This window comes from Triturus cristatus, chromosome 4_2 (assembly GCF_964204655.1).
Source record: "Triturus cristatus chromosome 4_2, aTriCri1.1, whole genome shotgun sequence".
In the NCBI taxonomy this organism is placed as follows: Eukaryota; Metazoa; Chordata; class Amphibia; order Caudata; family Salamandridae; genus Triturus; species Triturus cristatus.
The window spans coordinates 782808446-782828288 of NC_140586.1; the positions used below are offsets into that span (position 1 = coordinate 782808446).

Genomic DNA, 19843 nt, shown 5'->3' on the forward strand with positions numbered 1-19843 from the left:
CAGGACGGGTTCCCAATGCAAGCGCCAAGATGCCCAAGGGTGAGTTGAGCGCTATATAAGAACACATAATAATAATAATAATAATAATAATAATAATAATCTCATGAAATTTAATGGTCACGCTGATGCCATCACAGACCAACTACAGCAAGCCTTAATACAATTTCCCTATTCCTCCACTAAATACTGGTATAACTGAAACTACCTGTGACTACAAAGAGAATACCCAAGCTGGAAAAGCAAATGTATGTTACTCCAACCATGCCTACGTGCCGCTTGATTTATACCATCTTCTATTTTCTCAGTGTCACAGACTGTCTAAATTCTTGTTTGCTTGGTAAGCTCCAAGACTGTATTTCTTGTAAAGAAATTGATTATTTGAGGTATAGACCGAGCCGGGCCAAAATTGCAACTTTCATACCTTATGGGGATTTCTGTTGGTAGCTGTTCATAGATTAAAATGTGTATGAGGTTAACTAATGTGACTGGGTAAGGAATTGCTGTGGATTCAATGTTTGGTTCTCGAACTGTGGCTCAAAAATACATAAAAACATTGAATCACTCAAATGAAATATTAATTTAGTCATTTGTTTCCCTGTTACCAACCAAACCTTCTTTCTCTTTCAGTGGACTCAAATCAAAAAAGTTCATTTCAAGAGATCCCAAAAATGAATGAAGATCTGCTTACAAAGCAAAAACAGCTGGATAACATTGAGTCTGGGGACATGGGTCTGAAAAAACTGTGGGTTAACATTACAGAGATCAACAAACAAGTAAGGAAGCTTGACTACTTTCAGATTCTTCTTGTGTAAATATGTTCATTAGTAAAAAGAAAGCCTCAATTAAGTTAAATTCTTTCGTTGGGAGATTCTGCACTTTTCAATATCCTAAGTGATAGACCTTCTACCGTGCGCAGCAACAAACTGGATTACGAATAGAATTTGTGGAATACCCAATTAAATGGTGCCAACTGTTCCGCCTGAGGAGGATGAAAGCCTAGATAACCCTCCACAGCTCAGGCAGCAAAGGAACATGACCGCAAACGATAAAGCGCGGCGGCAGTCACGCTGATTTAATTTTAAAAATGCATGCATGGCGCCCATGAAGCTGACGCTTTGGCAGGGTGCTTGGCGTGGCATAATGGGCCTGCGATGTGGATCCCTGCGATCTCTGGGTGTGTAGCAGTCTGTCCCGAGTGCATCAAAAAAGCATGAACATGTTATATTTCTGTGAAATGGTTTAGAAATGGGGCATATCAGCAGTAAAAAATTATACTTGCAATATCACTAACAACTAGTAGACTACAGCAGTTAAAAAGCCAGACACACACACACGTTGTGCACACAAAGCAACATAAGAAAGAAAGACTAACTTGCTTATTAGACCGAATACATAAATTTTGTTTTTAGGTCTTGCATAGAGCAGCGCATGCGCTGCCTCTCCGAGGCGCCAAGTAATAAGTATGTTGTGTGAAACTCCACGTAATTTCTCATGCTGCTTGCCATTGGTTTAACTCTAGCATTGCTCTTCTTATCCGACTTTTTATTGGCTGTTGTTCCGATACTCACTTCCGTTTATTCCGGAAGCCGCACTGCTCAACTACAGTTTTCATCCGCTTTTGTGTGTTCATCTGTAGTCGGTGAGCACTATATTCTTTTAGGGTCTCCTCGTCTTCCTCCTCTGGCTTCACTCGTCCGCGAGCCCCACGGAAGCCAAGAGGGACGAAGGAAGTCTCATGCCTTCTTTGCTTCGCCCTGCTCTGGGTGCTCGCCTATTATATATACTTTTATTTAATTAAGCTGTTTGGGGATGCCATTCACTTTAAAAGTTTATTTAGTGCAGATAGAACATTTCCAGGATGTTAAGCCTACTGCCTAGTCTCAAACACGGATCCCCAGCTCCGAAGCCTGCAGCTCTGACTGCTGAGCCACGGCCTTTCACTCTGGGGAGACCTGCTGGAATCGATATTTGTTCGCCTCAAGCCACGCAGCTCGCTCTCGGGCTTTTTGTTTCATTTTTGTTTCATTCTGTTTTCCAGCGCCGCACCAACTACAGTTTACTTGCGCAGTAGGTGGTTATGTGTTTCGTAGTGGTTACTTATTTTATATATTGCTAATCATTAAGGCGCCCACTTAATCTTCAGTTCTGTTCAAGACTGCAAATCTCTAAATGCAAAGCAAAACATTTGTCAAGAATAAGCTGCTCACGTATGGGCCAGCAAAACCTCACATGCTCAGAAAATATTGATGTTTTTGCTTACAGGAAGACCTGTTTACAGAGAGCTCACTGTTCTCCATGTGGTGCGATAGCAAGAAGTCATTGCTAAAAATCGGGCACTGGGCATGTTTCGTTAACACATATCGCGCCTCTAGCACACAATTTTATGTGCAGCACGTTCCTTCTTTTGCCAGCTGAGTAGTCAGCAACCTCTTTAATGGGTAACTTCGCCTAACTCAGAAGACGACCCTTGTGCTCCGGATCAGTGTGGGCACAGTGAAATACTGACATAATGGGAGAGGTGGTAGGTTGCCAATCATCGAGCGGCAGTAGTGGCAAGCGTGATTCGATTAGTTAGGTGTCCGTGCCACCCTGTTGAACGGCACACTCCTGCTCTATGAGACTAACACAGGACCCGTACTTCCGCGCTTTGAGGACCGTGAATGTGTGTGCTACTACCCCAGGTACTGCGGAGTCTGATTTCACCCTCACAAGTCGTGATTCACTGCTCATAGTTTATGAACAGCTCGCTCAGAAGAAAATATCAACTTTAAAGTACATCTGTCAGGGTTACAAAACAGCCTTTTTGAGAACTGCCCGAGGGCATGGGACCTTTTACTTAGGTTAAAGTTTTTTTCTACTTGTTGGGACTCACTCGTGCGTCAATGTTTTAACTATTTTTAGTTCAAGTAATTTGGATTGTGCCTAATACGCATTTATTTATGTTTAACATTTTTAGTTAGCACTAAAATAACACCTCTGGGGAAGTACTGCAGAAATAGTTCACCCCAGTGCATTTCCCAGTCAGTGCTGCTTTCTCGCCGGATAACCACACTATCTGATGCGTAAGGAACAGCAACCAGGGTTTGTTTCTTAATGCATCCCATCAAGATCTCTTATTGAATGAGTGCTGCTGATGCGGCAAGCTTTTATTGTTTTGTGCTCTGGTAGGCTCACTTCATTCTTTTTAAAGACCTCAAGCTGTTCCATGTCAGGGGTGTGCAGCAACCTCACAATGCGCACTCTAAACGGAGGGCATTGATAAAAGGTGATAATATTCTCCAGTAGTACTCATTTTATCCACATAGGAAAGATGAGATGCTGAGGTGATTCCATCTGTGTTCAAATCTGCTACGATCAAGGCATACTCTGATTTATGCATTACCCCCACTGAACTGTGAAGCAGGGGTAGGGGAGAAAAGACTAAAGTGAGCCAGGTTTCCTAGGAAGTGCCTTGCAGCACCTCCTCTCTTCTCTGCAGAGCTACAGCCTGACCTGACTTTCTGTTAAAATTGTGTTTGAGGAATCAGTGCTGCGCTTTCCAGGCACCCTGGTACTGCGCACTGCCAGCAGAGTCCTCATTCATGCTAAGCAGGCGCCCTACTGAGCCCAACTCTCAAAACGGCACCGGCATGATTTAAAAATATATTTGATCTGTTGGCAATGTTTTTATTTTGTCACAGGCAAAATTGCTAGCCGGAATCCACACCTACGTGTCCGTTACCATAGTGGAGCACATGCCAAATGTCTCATACTTATGTAGTGAATAGTGGAGTGCCAGGTAGCTATGGAAACCGCATAATACCCTTATTTGCAGCTAGCAGGTGGCCCAATGTCTAGATTTAATACCAGCAGCCAGTACTGGCTTTAAAACTAACCACATTCCACCTTGTGAGCAAGGGTACCACGCATATAAATGTTGTATTTTGGGGCATTGAACTGCATGGCATTGCTCCAGCATAGGTTAAATTACGAATTGAGGTGGGTGAGCCACTGAAATTTCGAGCCAGGCTTGAGCCTGAGGCATGGCTCTGGCTCAGCTCAAGGTCCTGTTGGAACTTCGAGCCCATAACAAACTGAGTTTTCATATGGCTTCCGTCTGTTTGCCTGCCTCCCTCTTCCCAGGATGTGGCTTTACGGTCAGAACTTCTGACCAGCTTTTAGTTTAGGAATCGGCTCAAAATCCTGTGTTTTTGGGTAAATCACTTAATCGCCACCCTGCCTATGAACAATGAATATCATCTTATGTAATATAAGTAACAGTCATGTAAAGTGCTCAAATACATTTGGGTCGAGTTCATGCTATATAAAAACTGCTAGAGATTAAAACAAAGCCTTAAGACACCTAGGTGCCCATTACCTGGCTGATTTGCACAAAGTTAAATTAGAAAACCTGGATAATTTTCAGCTTAAATTGTGTGATCTTAGACAAATATTTTATTTTACTGAAACTTTTTTCTTTCTTCATTAACACGTATGAAAGCACTTTCAGATATTTTAGTTCTGAATGCCAGTTGTAAACACGCATTTGCAATGCAATGGGTCTTGCATTTTAGAAACTTTGACCTAGTAGTATTGTAAATGACTGCCTTTTATTATTGAAAGTTTTTTTAAACAAATAAATAAATGGCATTGCCATTTACAATGCCAATAGGTCAAAATCTTGCAATTGCGAGACCTATTGCATTGCAAATGCTTGTTATATTTTGTGAGTAGCAAAAACCACCAGAAAACACAGATTCAGTGACATTTTGTAGCCCATGCTCTCATTCTTGGCGATGCAGCTACTGAACACACCACTTACCTTGTTTTTGCAGAGTGGAGACCTGGCCAGAGCGTGGTGTAATGCGCCTGTGACGTGGCGTAACAGAGAGCCTGTTTTCTATACAATGCAGAAAAGGCACGTGGTCGCGGAAAATGAAGCGCAGCAGCAGTTGCACTGATTTTCATTAAAAAAACGAATGCACGGCATCCATTAAGCGGGCGCTTTGCCTGGGCACTGGGTGTTTAATAATGCGCCTGCGATGTGACGTAACAAACCGCTGCTGACTTTGGGCCTGGGGAACCAGGTTCAAGTCTTGGCGTGGACTGCGCAAAAAACATGATGGTAAAAAAAAAATACATTTAAACTCAAAATATATTTTTAAAATGGCTGAATATGTACAATTATGCATTTGGTGAACAAACCAATCGGGAGCAAAAGAAAACAAGCGGGAGGGGAAAGTGAACGGAACAGGTGCCCTTGTAAACATCCCATGAATCAGGTCTGGGAAGTTCACAGCTGCCGTGCCTGCAATGCCAGCTGCGACAGAAAAGCTGCTATCAAATGAGTGCTTTGAAACTGTAAAACAAACAGATTTAGGTCACTTGCAACAGGGGCAGTCCTCATGGGAGGTAGAAAAGGAGGGACTACTAAAAAAATTACCAAAGAAAAAGAAGCATTTCCAAAAGACAGTTAAATAAAGACATGGGTGGAGCTCAAAGCCCATATTCTGAATACAGCATGTCTTGTAGAGACCACGCAAGCGCTGCCTAGGCGAGACCTAAAAATAACACGTACCTTTATATATATTTAGGCACCAGAATCAATTCGATCAGGTAAAGTATGTTTCGAGATAAAAATACATTATGTTTTCACAAGTCAACACAATACACTTTTCAGAGGCTGTAATGTTATTCTATGGGAGTGAAATCAAATGCAGCACACAGGTAGAGTACAGTGACTTACAAGACCAACCTCCTAGACTTAAGGTGAGTATGGGGCAAGGTCCAAGGACACACCAAGAGGTCAGACTGGGTGGCACAGGGCAGCCGGGTGCAGAGGTTCAATACAGCGTCTGCTGCCCAATGTTAGTCTATTGGTCTTCGTGAAAAGAGGCTGCAGGTTTGGACTGGGAGGCCAGTTGGGCTGAACCAACAGGGGGGGCTCAAGCCTCACAATGCTCAGGGATGTTGGGACACCCTTGATCCACTGGCCAGGGGTTACAAGTGCAGCGGTGCCCTTAGGCGTAGGTATTTTTTTCACCGGGAGCACTCTCGCTCAGGGGTAGGGGGGACACACAAATAGGCTGCAGACGATGTCTGAGGGGTCCCCTCGTGGCACACCCAAGGTGGGCTGCTTCTCTGGAGGGCTGAGCGACTATGCTGGCACCACTGGTCCACTTAGTTGGGCTTGGAGAGACTGGTGCAGTGGTGCTAGTTGGTGTCTAGTTTGTGCGGTCTGGAAGCCTCACAGTTCGTTCTTGGGTACCTTCAAGGTGCAGAGGAGCATCTTTGCTGTTCCACTGTAGTTCCTGAGTCTAGGCAGAAGTGCCGACAGCCCTCAGGCTTTTGGAGACACCGCAGCTTGCAGGGTGAGTCGACTGGAGCAATCGTTGAGAACAGCAAACAGGTTGGCAGAGTTGACGCCAAGTCAGTTGCTTTTTCCACAGTTTTTGCCCTTCGTCACTCCTTGGTCCTTCTTCTTTTGTTCGGCAGGATCTGATTTCCTGGTGCCAAGGGCTCTCCTAAATACTTGAATTAGAGGTGTTGGGGGAGTGTCGGCTAGTAGCCGATTGGCTCCTGAGCCCTGTGGTCACTTTGCACCCTATTTTTTTTTTTTAAAACACTTTTTATTGGCATTTGTAATAAGAACATTGCATTGCATACATTTTCACATCTGGAAATGCAGTAAGTATGAGCCCAGGAACAGAAATATACAGACGCTGCTCTTGTGGTCAGCAGACCTCGCAGGCCTAGGGTGTTATGGTCCCCACATTATCTCTGAGCTATAAACAGGCTACTCAAGCCTGTGCCTGGGCCCAGCCCACTAGTGTGCACTGTGGACGCCGCACCATACAGGGGCTACTAATTATATCTATATCCCCTGTGTGGAGTATCACATAGGTCATGGAAGTACAGCCACCTGGTTAGTATTAACAAACTGGGGGTATGTAAACTGGGGAGTGCACCATACCTTGGAATATAAGCAGTGTGAGTCTAGCGTCGGAGAGCAGTGCCATTGCCTATCATAATGTTAGGGTTTCGCAGGCGTGGAGAAGGGTCGGGGGATGGGGGGGGGGGGGTTGGAGGCGGGCGTAATGATCCTTTTCTGTGCGTGGGCTTAATGAGGGAACATTTGCAGTCCGTAGTTTAGGATCCGCCGGGTGCCCGGGACTCCTGCGTGCCGCCCTGAGCGGGCTCCTGAGTCGCTGAGGCCCCCGGAGAGCCAACCGTTCGCAGGTCCGCCGCCGTTAATGTTTCCTGTGCGAAGGAGTGCATTAGCATCGCCCAGGGCAGGGAGATCAGATGTTTGCGATGTCCCCGGGCTTCCTCCGTTCTAAGTAGCGTTTCCTCCGCCTTCCCCCACTTCTTAACTGCCCCCACCCATGCCGCCAAGGGAGGTCCCTCTGGTGTCTTCCAGTGCATGGTAATGCATAGTTTGGCCAGGATAAGCCCCAGGAAAGCAAAACGCTTCTCCACCTTCTTATTCTTGTGCCGCCCATGAATGCCCAAGGCGCTGGCCTCCCATGTGTATAGGTCTTGCAACCCCGTGACTGTTCGAAGTTCGGTGTGTATCGCACTCCAATAACTGTGAAGTGTCGGACACTCCCAAAGCATGTGTATGAAAGAGGCAGCCGGCTCTAAACACCTAGGACAGGCAAACATTTTATCAGGAAAGTATTTCTGTAGTTTTTCAGGAGTGAGGTCCGCCCTATGCAGGATGTGTAACTGTATATTCTTGAAGCGGTAATTATGGGACACTTTTTTGGTATACTCAAGGGCCCTGATCCATTCCCTGTCGTGTAGTGGCCTGCAAAAGTCATTTTCCCAGTGTTCCCTGAGGGGTACAAGTGTGGGTTGCCTCAGGGTCCGTATGGCCCTGTATATCCAAGTTACTAGGTGCCGTCCTGGCCCCATCAGCAAAATCGCGTGGATGACCGGGTGTGTGGGGGGTTCCGTATCAATCACACGCCACTGTTTGCGACAGTCCATGAGAAGCTGTCTGTCTTAAGAACTGTCCCCTGGGAAGCTCGAAATCGTCAACCAGCGTGTCAAATGTCTGTAGGCGCCCTTCGAAAAATAACATCCCCACCTCTGTCACGGCGTGGTCTGTCCATGTTTGCAGCATGCTCTCCGTATAATGTACTCTGCCCCTGGGGAACCCTATCAGTGGCAGGAGTGGAGAGTACGGGGGTGCATCCCGGTCCATACGATGGATACGAGCTAGGCAGGTGTGCGCCGTATTGACTTGTAGGGGCCCAGCCAGGATCGGCGCTGCACCTGGTAGTATCATGCGGTGAACAGTGGGGGTTTGAATACGCCCTGTTGTGGTGATCAGCTCTCCCGGTGCCCGGTCTGCTGTCCAGCGTGACACCCATTGCAGCTGGGCGGCCAGGAAATACGCCTCGAATGACGGGGCCGCTAGCGCGCCCTGGTCGAGGGGCAGCTGCAATTTTGCCAAAGCAATACGTCGGCGACCAGTGCCCCAGATGAGGGACCCCATCAGAGTATCGAGCTCGTGAAAAAAGGATCGTGGGGGAACCACCGGGAGGTTGGAGAAGAGATACAACAGACGCGGAACCAGGATCATTTTCGCGACCGCTATCTTCCCCGTGACCGCCAATGGTAAATCTTGCCAAAAGTGAACAGAAGAGCGAATGCCACCCATCACTTTTCGGTAGTTCCCCTCATATATGTCTTTCGGTGTATGGTACAGTCGAACTCCTAAATAGCGTACCGCTTGGAGGCTCCAGGAAAGGTCCACACTCCCCATTTGTACTCGGCATGGGGCCATGTCCTGTGTTAGGGGATAGACCATGGATTTAGACCAATTGACCCTAAGGCCCGCCACCCTCGCAAAGTCGTGTAGGATACGTGATATTGGAGTTAAGTTGGCTGTGACATCCCGGACATATGAGTACATCATCAGCGTATAGTGATACTGAGTGGGTGGAATCTCCTATTGGGATGCCCCACTCCTCACCCGCTAGACGGAGCGCGGCTGCCAGTGGTTCCATGGCCATAGCGAAGAGCAAGGGGGAAAGTGGGCATCCTTGTCTGGTGCCGCGACGGAACGGAAAAGAGTCCGAGACCATGGGACCTATCCGCGCTCTGGAACTGGGCGCGGAATAGCCGAGCCGAGTATAGGCTTGCAGTCTATGTCCTATGCCCATACGTTGCAGGACTTGAAAAAAGTATGCCCACGAAAGAGTGTCAAACGCTTTCTCGAGGTCCAACACCAGACACGCCACCCGTGGAAATTGCTCACGCACCTGGTCCTGTACATGAAATAGCCGCCGGATGTTATAAGAGGTGTGCCTTCCTGGGACAAACCCGTTCTGATCCGGATGGATTAACTGCGGAAGGATTGTAGCATACCTATCTGCCAGGACATTCCCGTAAATTTTGTAATCTGTCGGCAATAGAGGTAAGATCCCAATTGGAGTGGGTCTCTATCCGGCTTAAGAAGGGACACTTTGACTGATTCGCACATAGATTGGGGCAGGGCCCCCCGTGTAGGGCGGCCTGGAATTGAGCCTCCAGCTGCGGGACTAATTGGGACGCGAAGCCGTGATAAATTCTAGTGGGAGGCCATCCGGTCCAGGAGCCCTACGGGTCGCCAGTGCCTTCATCGCGCGCCTAATCTCGGTCGCCTTGATAGGTCCGTCAAGATCTTGACGTGTGTCATGATCTATGCGGGGTAACCCTATGCGGTCCAGGAATACAGAAATGATATCATCCGATGTCGGGGGGTGAGGGCTGGCATATAATAATGCATAATGTTCTCGAAACGCTCCAAGGATTAGGTCTTGTGAATATACTAGAATGCCTTGAGCATTGTGAATGGCCGTGATGGGTGGAAGGCTCGAGTCTTGTTTAACAAGCCACGCCAATAGCGTGCCCATCCTGTCGCCTTCCCCGTGAGCCCGCGCTGCATATGCCGCAAAATTAAACCGGCGCATACTGGCCAACGCCTCAGCATAAGCGGTCTCAGCGCTGGCTATCTGGGCCGGAACGGTTATAGCCGGATTAGTCTGTTTGGTAAGCTCGGCCAGCTTTTGCTCCGCCTTTTGGATATCACGCTCCAGAACCCGTCGGACCCCTGTGATGTGGCGAATGCAGGCGCCCCGCATTACAAGCTTAAATGTATTCCACTCCTGCGCCCGTGTGGTGGCCGTGCCTGTATTCTCCTGAAAGTAGTGGCCGATGTGATCCCCTAAAGTTTGTTTAAACACTGGGTCGTCAAGGCTATCCCTAGGGAGACGCCAGGTGGGGACAGGGGGATGCGGCGGGCGCCACCGAAGCGTCGTGGTCTGATATGGTTCTACCTAAATAATCAGTGTCTGTAACAATAGGGAGGATAGTGGGGAACAGAGGAAGCTATCCAGGCGCACTCTAAGGTCATGCGGTCTGGAGTGAAACGAATAGAGTTTGGTGGTAGGGTTCCGGGTTCGCCAAACATCCGCTAGGGACCAGTGCTGTGCCCATGCTGCAAATCGCTTTGCCTGTGTCACTATGGGGGATGCTGGATGGAGTGGGTGGGACCTATCTAGTGCTATGTCTTGCACGCAGTTGTAATCTCCCCCCAGGATCCAGGGTATCTGCGTGTATGTGCTTAAGGGAGTAGACAGCGCTTCCCAAAATTTATTCTGTTCGGCATTAGGCCCATATATGCTGCCCAGTAGTACTAACTGACCGTCCAGCCGGCCCAGCATTAGTGCGTATCGGCCGTCTGGGTCTGTTATATGAGACTGTTCCTGAAAAGGGACCCCAGGACGTACCCATATAAGGGTTCCTCGGGCAAAGGCCGAATAGGATGTGGCACATATGGTTCCCCGCCAACGCCTGCGTAGTTTCGCCACCTCCCCCGCTGTGAGGTGTGTCTCCTGTAGAAACGCAATTTGTGCATGATGGCGTTTAAGGTATGCATATATGGAATATCTCTTACGTGCGGTATGCATGCCGCGCACATTCAATGTAATGATTGTGATTTTTCCCGTGTGTGCCATCAATGCGTGTGCCATCAGTGTGTATGTCTAGCGTATAGTGTAGGACGGGTTGGCAGGCTCCCCAGTATATACCCGGTTCTGATCCCCGATCCCCACCTCCCCCTCTCGCGCCTCTTGTGTGTCAACCCGGTTGCTTAGCGACTTGTGGATGAGGACATGGTGCATAAAATGTTTGGATAGAGGAGAGGGAAAACTGGGTTGGGACGAACATAACTTGCCTTAATGCGGGGGACCTATCGTCAAAGGCGATACGGACAAACCTACTCTCAAATGATACAAGAGCCTCAACATATTTAAGGGGGTGACGACTCGTGTCCGCCGGGGGCTCAACGCCTGGGCTATGCGCGTTATCTATGACTAGCTCTGGGCCCATTGATCCGCGCCCGGGAACATCCCGGTCTAAGGCATCAAGTGGACGCACGCAGCGCCAGGGTCAGCAATTTTGTGACCTGAGGACACCTTCGCCACTGCTCAACTTTCTGCCAAAGTCCAATCATATCAGGTCGTCCGCTGTTCGCGGGGTGACTGAGGGCAAAGCAACCGAGTCCACTCCAGACTGCGTCGCCTCACTGTCTCCCCCCCCCCCCCCCCCCTCTGACGTGAATAGATGGGGGGGCGCGTTCAATGTCCGTTGCTGTGGAGGCCGGACAGAGGCCCGCCGCCGCCGCCGCCTTGAGGGCCTGTCGCCGCTCCTGCACTATTTGTTCCAGGTCTGGGGATCCCAGAGTATGCGGAAGCGGCGCAGGGGCACCCGGACGATGTCGTCGCGAGCGTTGTCTCCTGGGGCCATCCGATTTCATGCGGTTCTCCTGGGCGCGTTCCGCCCGATGACCCCCAGTGCAATGTTGGTCCGCCCAGACGTGCGCCTCCTCCGGCACTGCAAGTCACTATGCACACTATATGACTATTATGCCCCCTATATGACCACTTTCTGTGGGAAGTGGGCATAAACCTGTCCCAGAGTTCCTAAGTTTGCCATCATAAAGGTGGCAGACTCTGAAATTTCGTCTTCACTTCATGCAGCCAATATTAGGGTGGAACTAGCCTGAAGGTGGACACGCCTCTCTGACTACAAATTTTCCATCCTTGCCCAGGCATCAAATGGGCCCTGCTCAAGGAGAGTTGGCATGCTCTCCTGTGAGGGAAGCCAAATTCGCATACCAAAGACGGTGGGGTCTTTGGAATGCTAATTCACAGATCATCCTGTGGGAGGGGATGTAAACACCCTCTGCCTGAGCAGGCTTTGTTCCAGGCCTCCTGAGAGTAAAGGCCCTCACCCTTGGGGGTCAGAAACCAGTCTGGTGGCAGGCTGGCTAAAACCAATCGGTCAGCACAGCAGTAGCTGGTACGTTTTCAGGGGATACCTTTAAGATTCACTCTGGGTGCATGTATTGATAAATCCATCACTGGAGTCAGTGTGGGTTTATCAATACGAGATGTTTGATACCAAACATCTTTGGTAAAAGTGAGTTCCCCAGCTACATGATGGCTTCTCTAAAACCAGTGTCCAGCATAAGTTTGAAAATGGCTTCCCTGATCACTTGTACTGGCAGTAATGGAACTGACCTGCCCAGAGGCATATCTGCTCATTTAGTTATGCCGTCACATGTAGTATAGTGCACTCTGCCTTAGGACTGTAAGACCTGCTGTAGGGCTGACTTACCTGTACTGCATGCAGTGTCTGCAAAGCATGGAACGTCATGTTTTCACTTTGGTCTGCACCCAGATACTGATCCTGCGATAAGTCTTCATAACTTAGGTGAGGAGTCCCTTAGGGTGGCACAATGTGCTGCAGCTCTTAGGGACCCTCTTCAGTACCTCAAGGTGCTCAGGGTATTACCAATTGGGGTACAATTGTACAGTTTTGGGGATGATATCTGGCACTGGGGACCTGGTTATCAGGAACCCAGTGCACTTCCAGCCAAAATCACATCAAATGCCAGGCAAAAAGTGGGGGTGACCATGACAAAATGGGCACTTTCCCACAGTTAAGCCTGCTAGGTCTGCTGCATTTTTTCATCCTTCTTGTCACCCATGCATGCTGGCACTGCAAGGGTGCTTCTGAAGACAGAGGTTCTAGTACGTGGAAGAGCTGACTAGACCCCATGTGTGATCTCCTGGGACATTGCAACGTATCTGACTTTGAGAGGTGTGGAGGAGAAATTTGTGGCAGAGATGTCCTTCCAACCCTCGGCAGCTGTGGCCACAGTGGTAACAGAGGCCTCTACCGTGTGGCGCTTATCTGGAGCAACTGGAGATCAGAGGCTATCAGTTGTCCAGAAGAGCGGATTCTGTAGATTAGTCTACTCATATGGAGGCTGATTTAGATGGCGCTCAAGGTGTTTATCCCTTCGCGAACAGTCTGTCCACATCTTGACTGACAATACAACTGTGATGCCTGGAAGCGCTGCAAGTGTTCCAGCATGGAGGTTCGCTGATAGCTTTCTGAACATCCGAGATGATAGCCTCTTTTGGCAGCATTTTGTCAATCACAGGTGATGTCTCCATCTGGTGATGGTCCAGTATATCTTTGCCAGGTGGGTTACAACTCAGGTGGACCTGTTTGCCGCTCACAGTAACATGCATTGCCCGTAGTTTTGTGCCGTCGGTATCTGTTGCAAAGAACATTGACAGAGTGGCATTAAAAACCACACCTTCGCAATCCCTATGCGACTCCCTGAACAACTTCTTCATTGACCAAATTAAAATTATCAAAGCAAGCATCCCCATATGCCCAAGGCCCACTTGTCAAATTAAACCAATAAACCCACACAGGCTAGAACAGATCCGAATGATAAGCCAAGAAGTTTTCACAGACCTATTGATAAAAGTAAAATCTGGCTCTCCTAGGGACTGTTGCCCCCCTTGGATCCTAAGGGAAGCCTTCACAGCCTGCCAAGACCCAGCCATGGCCCTTTTAAACAAATCGCTATCCCAGGGTCATGTACCTGATGGCTTTAAAGAGGCGTTTGTCATCCCCCTCCTGAAAAAGCCAGGAGCTGATCCCGGAACCCTTACCAATTATCGACTTATCTCACTGCTTCCTTACCTGGCCAAACTACTCGAAGCCCACGTAGCCAAAAGCCTATCTGCCTTTCTGGAGCAGTCAGATTATCTGGACCCTCATCAAGCAGGGTTCCGCCCAGCTCACTCCACAGAATCAGTGATACTGTCAGTCCTGGATTCCCTGTGACAGAAAGCGGACGGAGGATCCCTCAAGCCCTGGTGCTGTTGGATCTCTCTGCCGCTTTTGACACGGTCGACCACAACATCCTGGTCGACCGCGTCATGGAGGCAGGAATCCAAGGAGCGGCCCTCGAATGGATAAGCTCCTTCTTAACAAACCGTTACCAAGCGGTTGTCTGCCTTCTGCCTTCAGACCAGTCATCCCTTTTAAATCACCCATTGTTCTGTGTTTTTTTGGAGGGCTTCATGAATCTTTTTTTTAATCCTTCTCCCTTTGCCACAACGCAGTGGGACCTTAATTTGGTTTTGACACAATTGATGGGGTCTCCATTTGAAACTCTTCATAGTTGCTAAGGCTGTTGACATTCATACTGTGTGTCTTGTTGCTATTACTGTGGTGAGATGCTTCACTTCGTTCTAAGGGTAGCGCGTACGGTAGCCCTTTACGAAATGTTTCTCTGACAAATAGGTCCTTCGAACCAGTGCTGCTTTTATACCTAATGTTATGACCCTGTTCCACATGTGTCAATCCATTACCCTTCCATCCTTTTACCCCCCTCCACAGCCTACAAATGAGGCAGGCACGCACTCCGGCTGGATTCAAAGAGGATGGTTAGTTTTTACATCAACCGCACCAAGGATTTGTAAAGTACGAAGGCAACAGAAAAGGAAAAGCTATTCAAAAGTGCAACTTATGGAGGTTGATCATCTTGTGTATTAAGTTGTGTTATCCTCTAGTGTATAAGGAACCACCTATGGGCATAATGACCAAGTCTTCTATCTCATCATTGGCAAGGGGAGTTCTTGTAGCTGAAATCTATAGAACGACAACATGCACTATTGCTTTGATTCAGTGGGACAGCCATTCTGCCCTTCGTGTCCTCCCTGTCTGACCATCCCTTTAACTCTCTGCATGTGGTGATCATTTGAAAAGGCAAGGAATCTTCAGGTAGAAATATCCATCAGAAGAAAGTTACTTGGCGTCCATAACTATCTTTCTGGTGGATACTTTATCTTCCTGTAGATGCCTCATCGTTGCCACCCTCCACACATCTTGAAGGATGGCCATGGACCATACTATAACAATTTCAAATAATGTTGTTGTACTGTACCTTTACAGAATTAATGTTCTCATCCTCCCACCTCTTGGGTGCCAAAAAAATGTATTGTGAAATGATTTTGGGACTGGGCTCTTTTTTAACTCCAGTGATGGTACAGTAGTGTTGCTTCTGGCACCGATGTGTCACATCCCCTTTCTGCAAGAAAAAGGTACCGAAAAACTTCTAGATCGAGTCTAGCACGTAGGATATTCAAAAGGTGAGGAATTTGCAGATAGGAATGTCCACCAGAAAGATTGTTGCTGAAGTTACCTAACATGTTCTTTGACACTTTCCCAAGTGGATTAAGTATATTGATTGTATCCTGTTTACCTTTCTTATTTTTAGCCATCTAAGAACAGTTTGTACTTTGTTTTGTGCACAAGCTGTGAAGGCTTGGCACACAAAATCTGGATATTCATTGGCACTGTTTCATCAGTCTTGATTTCATTCTGCACCTGCTTTCCTTTTTTAAATCCCTAATGTGTGTGAAAATTGCATCATGTAGTACATTGAAACCACCAAATGGCTAAGTTAAGAACTGCTCATTTGCAGTATAATTCTTAAAGTAACAAAACCTCCTCCTTATGGTAGCATTTGTTAAGGTGTAATGTTTCTCTCTTGAAGTGTGTGTTGGGGGTCGGAGTGATGGATAAAATTACATTTTGTAAGTTTGGACAGCTATATTTAAATATAGTGATAAATGCAAATCAAGCAGCAGTGTAAAGAGCAAGGAATGGATGACTTAACTGTATCAAAAAGCAATGAGTGTGCGATTTGATGACATGCAGAGAGATCTGTAGGAATTGCATTACATGTATCTGTTAACACAAGAGTAGTAACTCCTTGAACCAGTGTGTCTTGGTCTACACGTTCTCATAATTGATTGAGGAACTTTCTGTTCGATTTCACTTTGTGTGCCAAAGAAAAAAAGGAGGTTTCTCTCACTTTAGCTTTTCTTTCTGAGCCTTGGTTTAGAGAGGTTGCTGTTACATTTCGCCTTACTGTGTGATTCTCACTATGAATAGCTCAAAGCATCAGAATAGACCCAGGACATTTTTCAGCAGCCTAGGTTATCTGTGCCAGGTGGTGCTGTTTCAGCACTAGCTGCATGGTATTGATATAGTGACAAAGAAGGTTAATAAAATAGTAATTGTAAGGAGTGACCGTCTTCATTCTTTGTAATTCCTCAATACCAGGAACAAGGAATTTTTGTTTTGTAAGGCATTTCATCTTCATGTGGCGCAGCGGCAGAGCTGATGATTCGGGAACTGGGGGTTCCGGGTTCGGGACTCTGCTTTTGTTCAAAATCCTGTGATTCTGGGCAAATCACTTAATCACCCCATACACAGAGCCTGGATACCCTCATGGGTGATAAGCCATGCTATGTAAATCGACAAACATAAACATTTCTTCCAGTTTCCAATCCACAGCACGTGGATTCGAAAACCCTTTCCCATCTACTTACCTCGGATCGAAAAAAGTAATTTTACACCCTGGCTTACTCAAAGCAAGAAAATCTGGTGAGCTGCAATTAATTCGTTGGGTGCTTATTGACGGGACGTGACGTCCACGTCTGATGGAGACATCTAGCCGCAGATTCCTTCCCTTAGAATTCTCCGAAGGTGAAAGACTAGATTTGGAATTTTTTTGCAGAAGTACCTCAACGTGTTGGCAAAGGGCATCAAGTGACTGTAGGGATGTAGACTACCAAATGTAAAGTAGACGGAGACCATATAAGCCCTCCCCATACGCTCTGAAGTCAGTTTCTCTTTTCTGTGCCTCAACGCGGATCGGTAGCAGATAACTCTGACCGTTTTTTGGCCTACTTCAACGTCTTGTCGACAGAACAGTGTGCCTGTTCTACCTATATGTCTTTAGGCTTCAAGACTTGTGGGTCTTGTGGTCAGCAAATGTCTGCCACAGACCCTCACTCTATTTGTATGTGGTGCTTGGGAGTACACCACAAACCAAACAATGCGTCTTCTGTTATCAAGTTTGTCCGAAGGCACTGAGAGATTATCGGATGAAACTCCTGTCATTGTGGCTGTCGAAACCTTCCAAATCCTCCTGTTGGTCTCTGTCTCCCTCTCACACTAAGGCCTGCTCTCTGAGCCGTTCCCATGGACATCACTATCAATCAAGTTCCTGAGATGAGTCTGAGCGCCGGTGGTCGAAAGTGCGGCCTCTTCCCTCTTAACCGCCTGAGGCCTCTTCTCCCACTCTGGTTGCGGAGTCGTCACTCGAGTCTAACCTGCGTCTCCCTGCCTTCACTGGAGCTGGGGCAACTATGACCCAGATGCGAGAATATCATCATTATCATTCTCTTTATCTTATCTTTGGGTCTTCACCTTCCCCTGGAACGTCTGTGGGACCCTCAAGGAGGTGAGGAGTGCCTTGACTGTATCCACGCCAGCGGGTTCGCCCTCTGCTTCACTTAGGCCTTCTGATTCATTATCGAATCCTTTTCGGTGGCGTTTCACGGCCTTTCGGGGTTCACACCTTCGGCGTCTGTGCCTGATCAGCCAACACAGACAATGCCGTCTGTGGCGCCGATCGATGCAACACCACTTTCTTCAACCGATGCCACTTAAGTGCCGCTCAGTCTGTCTAACTTGGACACCCTCCTCCGCTCGATGTGGGGCCCCCTCCGGTTTTTCCTGTGGAGGAAAGTGGTATGAGAGATGAGTGTGCACAGTTGAGGTCCCCGCATTCCATGGTTGACACTATCCAATCTCCCCTGCAGGACAGGTGGCTATCTGCGATTGGTGAAGCCAGTGGCTTAGTCTTCCATGCCCCCCCACCCCTCCCACGGCGTTGCCTTAGAGGCAAGCTCCTGATTAGCGGGCATGCTCAAGCGTGTTTCTGTGGTGTTTGGATTTATCTCTTCCATCTACGGAGCTGGCTACTGATTCCCCCCCATTCCCTCCCCCCTCTCATTGAGGTCCTCTATCCGGGCCAAACTGAGGTAGAGCAGGCACTCCCTTATAGTGACGCTCTATATAATATCTTGTTTGGGGCTTGGGCTGAGCCGGATACAGCGACCCCTGTGGATCGTTCTAATTTGCATAAATACCGTCCTGCCCCCGGTGATCCGGCTGTCTCCTCCGGCACCCTGCTCCTCTCAGTTTCTTTTTACAGGCCTGTTTCCGCTTCCTAATATCCTGAATCTCTTCCACATGTCCCTCCGTACAGAGATTCCAGGAGACTGGACACTTATGGCAGACTTTTTCCTTTTCTTGGTTGTTTTCTCTACTTTCCTTTCCTCTTTGGGCTTCTTCATTTCTTAGCCCTGTAGGGTTATCTTCTTGCTCCAAGGACTTCCGCCCAGACTAGTCTCTCCTTTAGTTGTTGTTGCGCTTCTCGCAATGTTTTGTGGAAGAGTTGCTTAGTTTTCACTCCCCTTTTTCCATCGAGATGTATGCTGAGACCCCTCCTCCCTTTTTTCCCTGCAATTCTCAGGATGGAGTTAGTTCCCATGTTAATCTCTACGACAAGGTACTCTGGCGCTGCGGCATGTGCTGATGTCCTTAGTCCTTCAGGTTTGTTCAGTCAAAGTTGGGTTACTAGCGGGAGAGCTACATAGTTGTTTTTGTGGAAGTCTTTTCTCCAACACTTTCTTCTCTCCTCTGCTGTGGGTTTGTTTTCCTCATACTTTCACGGTCTTGCAGACTTACATTCCCTATAGACTTCCACAGTCTTCCTAATGGAGCTGCTGCTGCTTTTTCTTTTCCTTTCCATATTCCCACAACAGCCTGGTCCCTCTTTCTCCCTTTTCAGGCCAGCTTCTGTTCGGGTATCTTCTGTGGGTTCCTACTCCAGGGACAGTATTATTTGGGTATCTATTTGAAGGTAAGGAATTTGGGAATAGATGCCTCCATCAGATGAACAAGTTACTTACCTTCAGTAATGCCTTATCTAGTAGAGACAATATCTATCTCTGGGTTTGTTTGCTTGTGTGTATTTTTGGTAGGGTTTAAAGAGGAATGTGGTTGTGACACTAACTCCTGGTACTAATAGTACACTGTCACACTTATATGGATACTGATGTGGTAGAAACCCTTTTGCAGTTTGTTGCAGTTCAAGGGGTGAATCTTCAATTTTTTAAATATTGTTTCATGAATGCAAATAAAGTACAGAACTCTCTTACTACGCAATGGGGCTTGCGCCATGCATGACTAATTTTGTAAAAAACTGACAAAATGGTCCGGCCCAAATATAATGTTTGTTTTGCTCAATGGATCACTTCCTATCTTAATAATGGATTTTACTTGTAAATGTTTGGGACATGATTCTCCAGTGCAGAAGCATTTGTACTTTTGCATATGACAACACTTTAAGATTTGCCCCAACACCAATCACTGACCATTCTCCCCTCACTGCCTCCGCTTTACCTCATTATTCCTTCGACACACAATGCCTTTGTCTCCCTTTGCTTACTTCATCCACTCATCTTGCTATACATCCATCCACTCAATCATTCAATCTATCATTCATCCATAAATGACTTACTCATTGATATATTCATGCAAACACGGAGTCATTCTCAAATTCTAATGCTTACCCATCTAC

At 47.5% G+C, this 19843-nt stretch overlaps 1 protein-coding gene across 1 annotated transcript in view; it reads left to right on the top strand.

The window, feature by feature from the left end:
* Positions 1-19843, top strand: part of EFCAB14 (EF-hand calcium binding domain 14) — a 322123-nt gene that overhangs the window by 111096 nt on the left and 191184 nt on the right. Inside the window, exon 3 of the mRNA XM_085602705.1 lies at positions 628-773. Coding sequence (XP_085458831.1) covers positions 628-773 — 146 coding nt within the window. The remainder of the gene's footprint in view (positions 1-627; positions 774-19843) is intronic.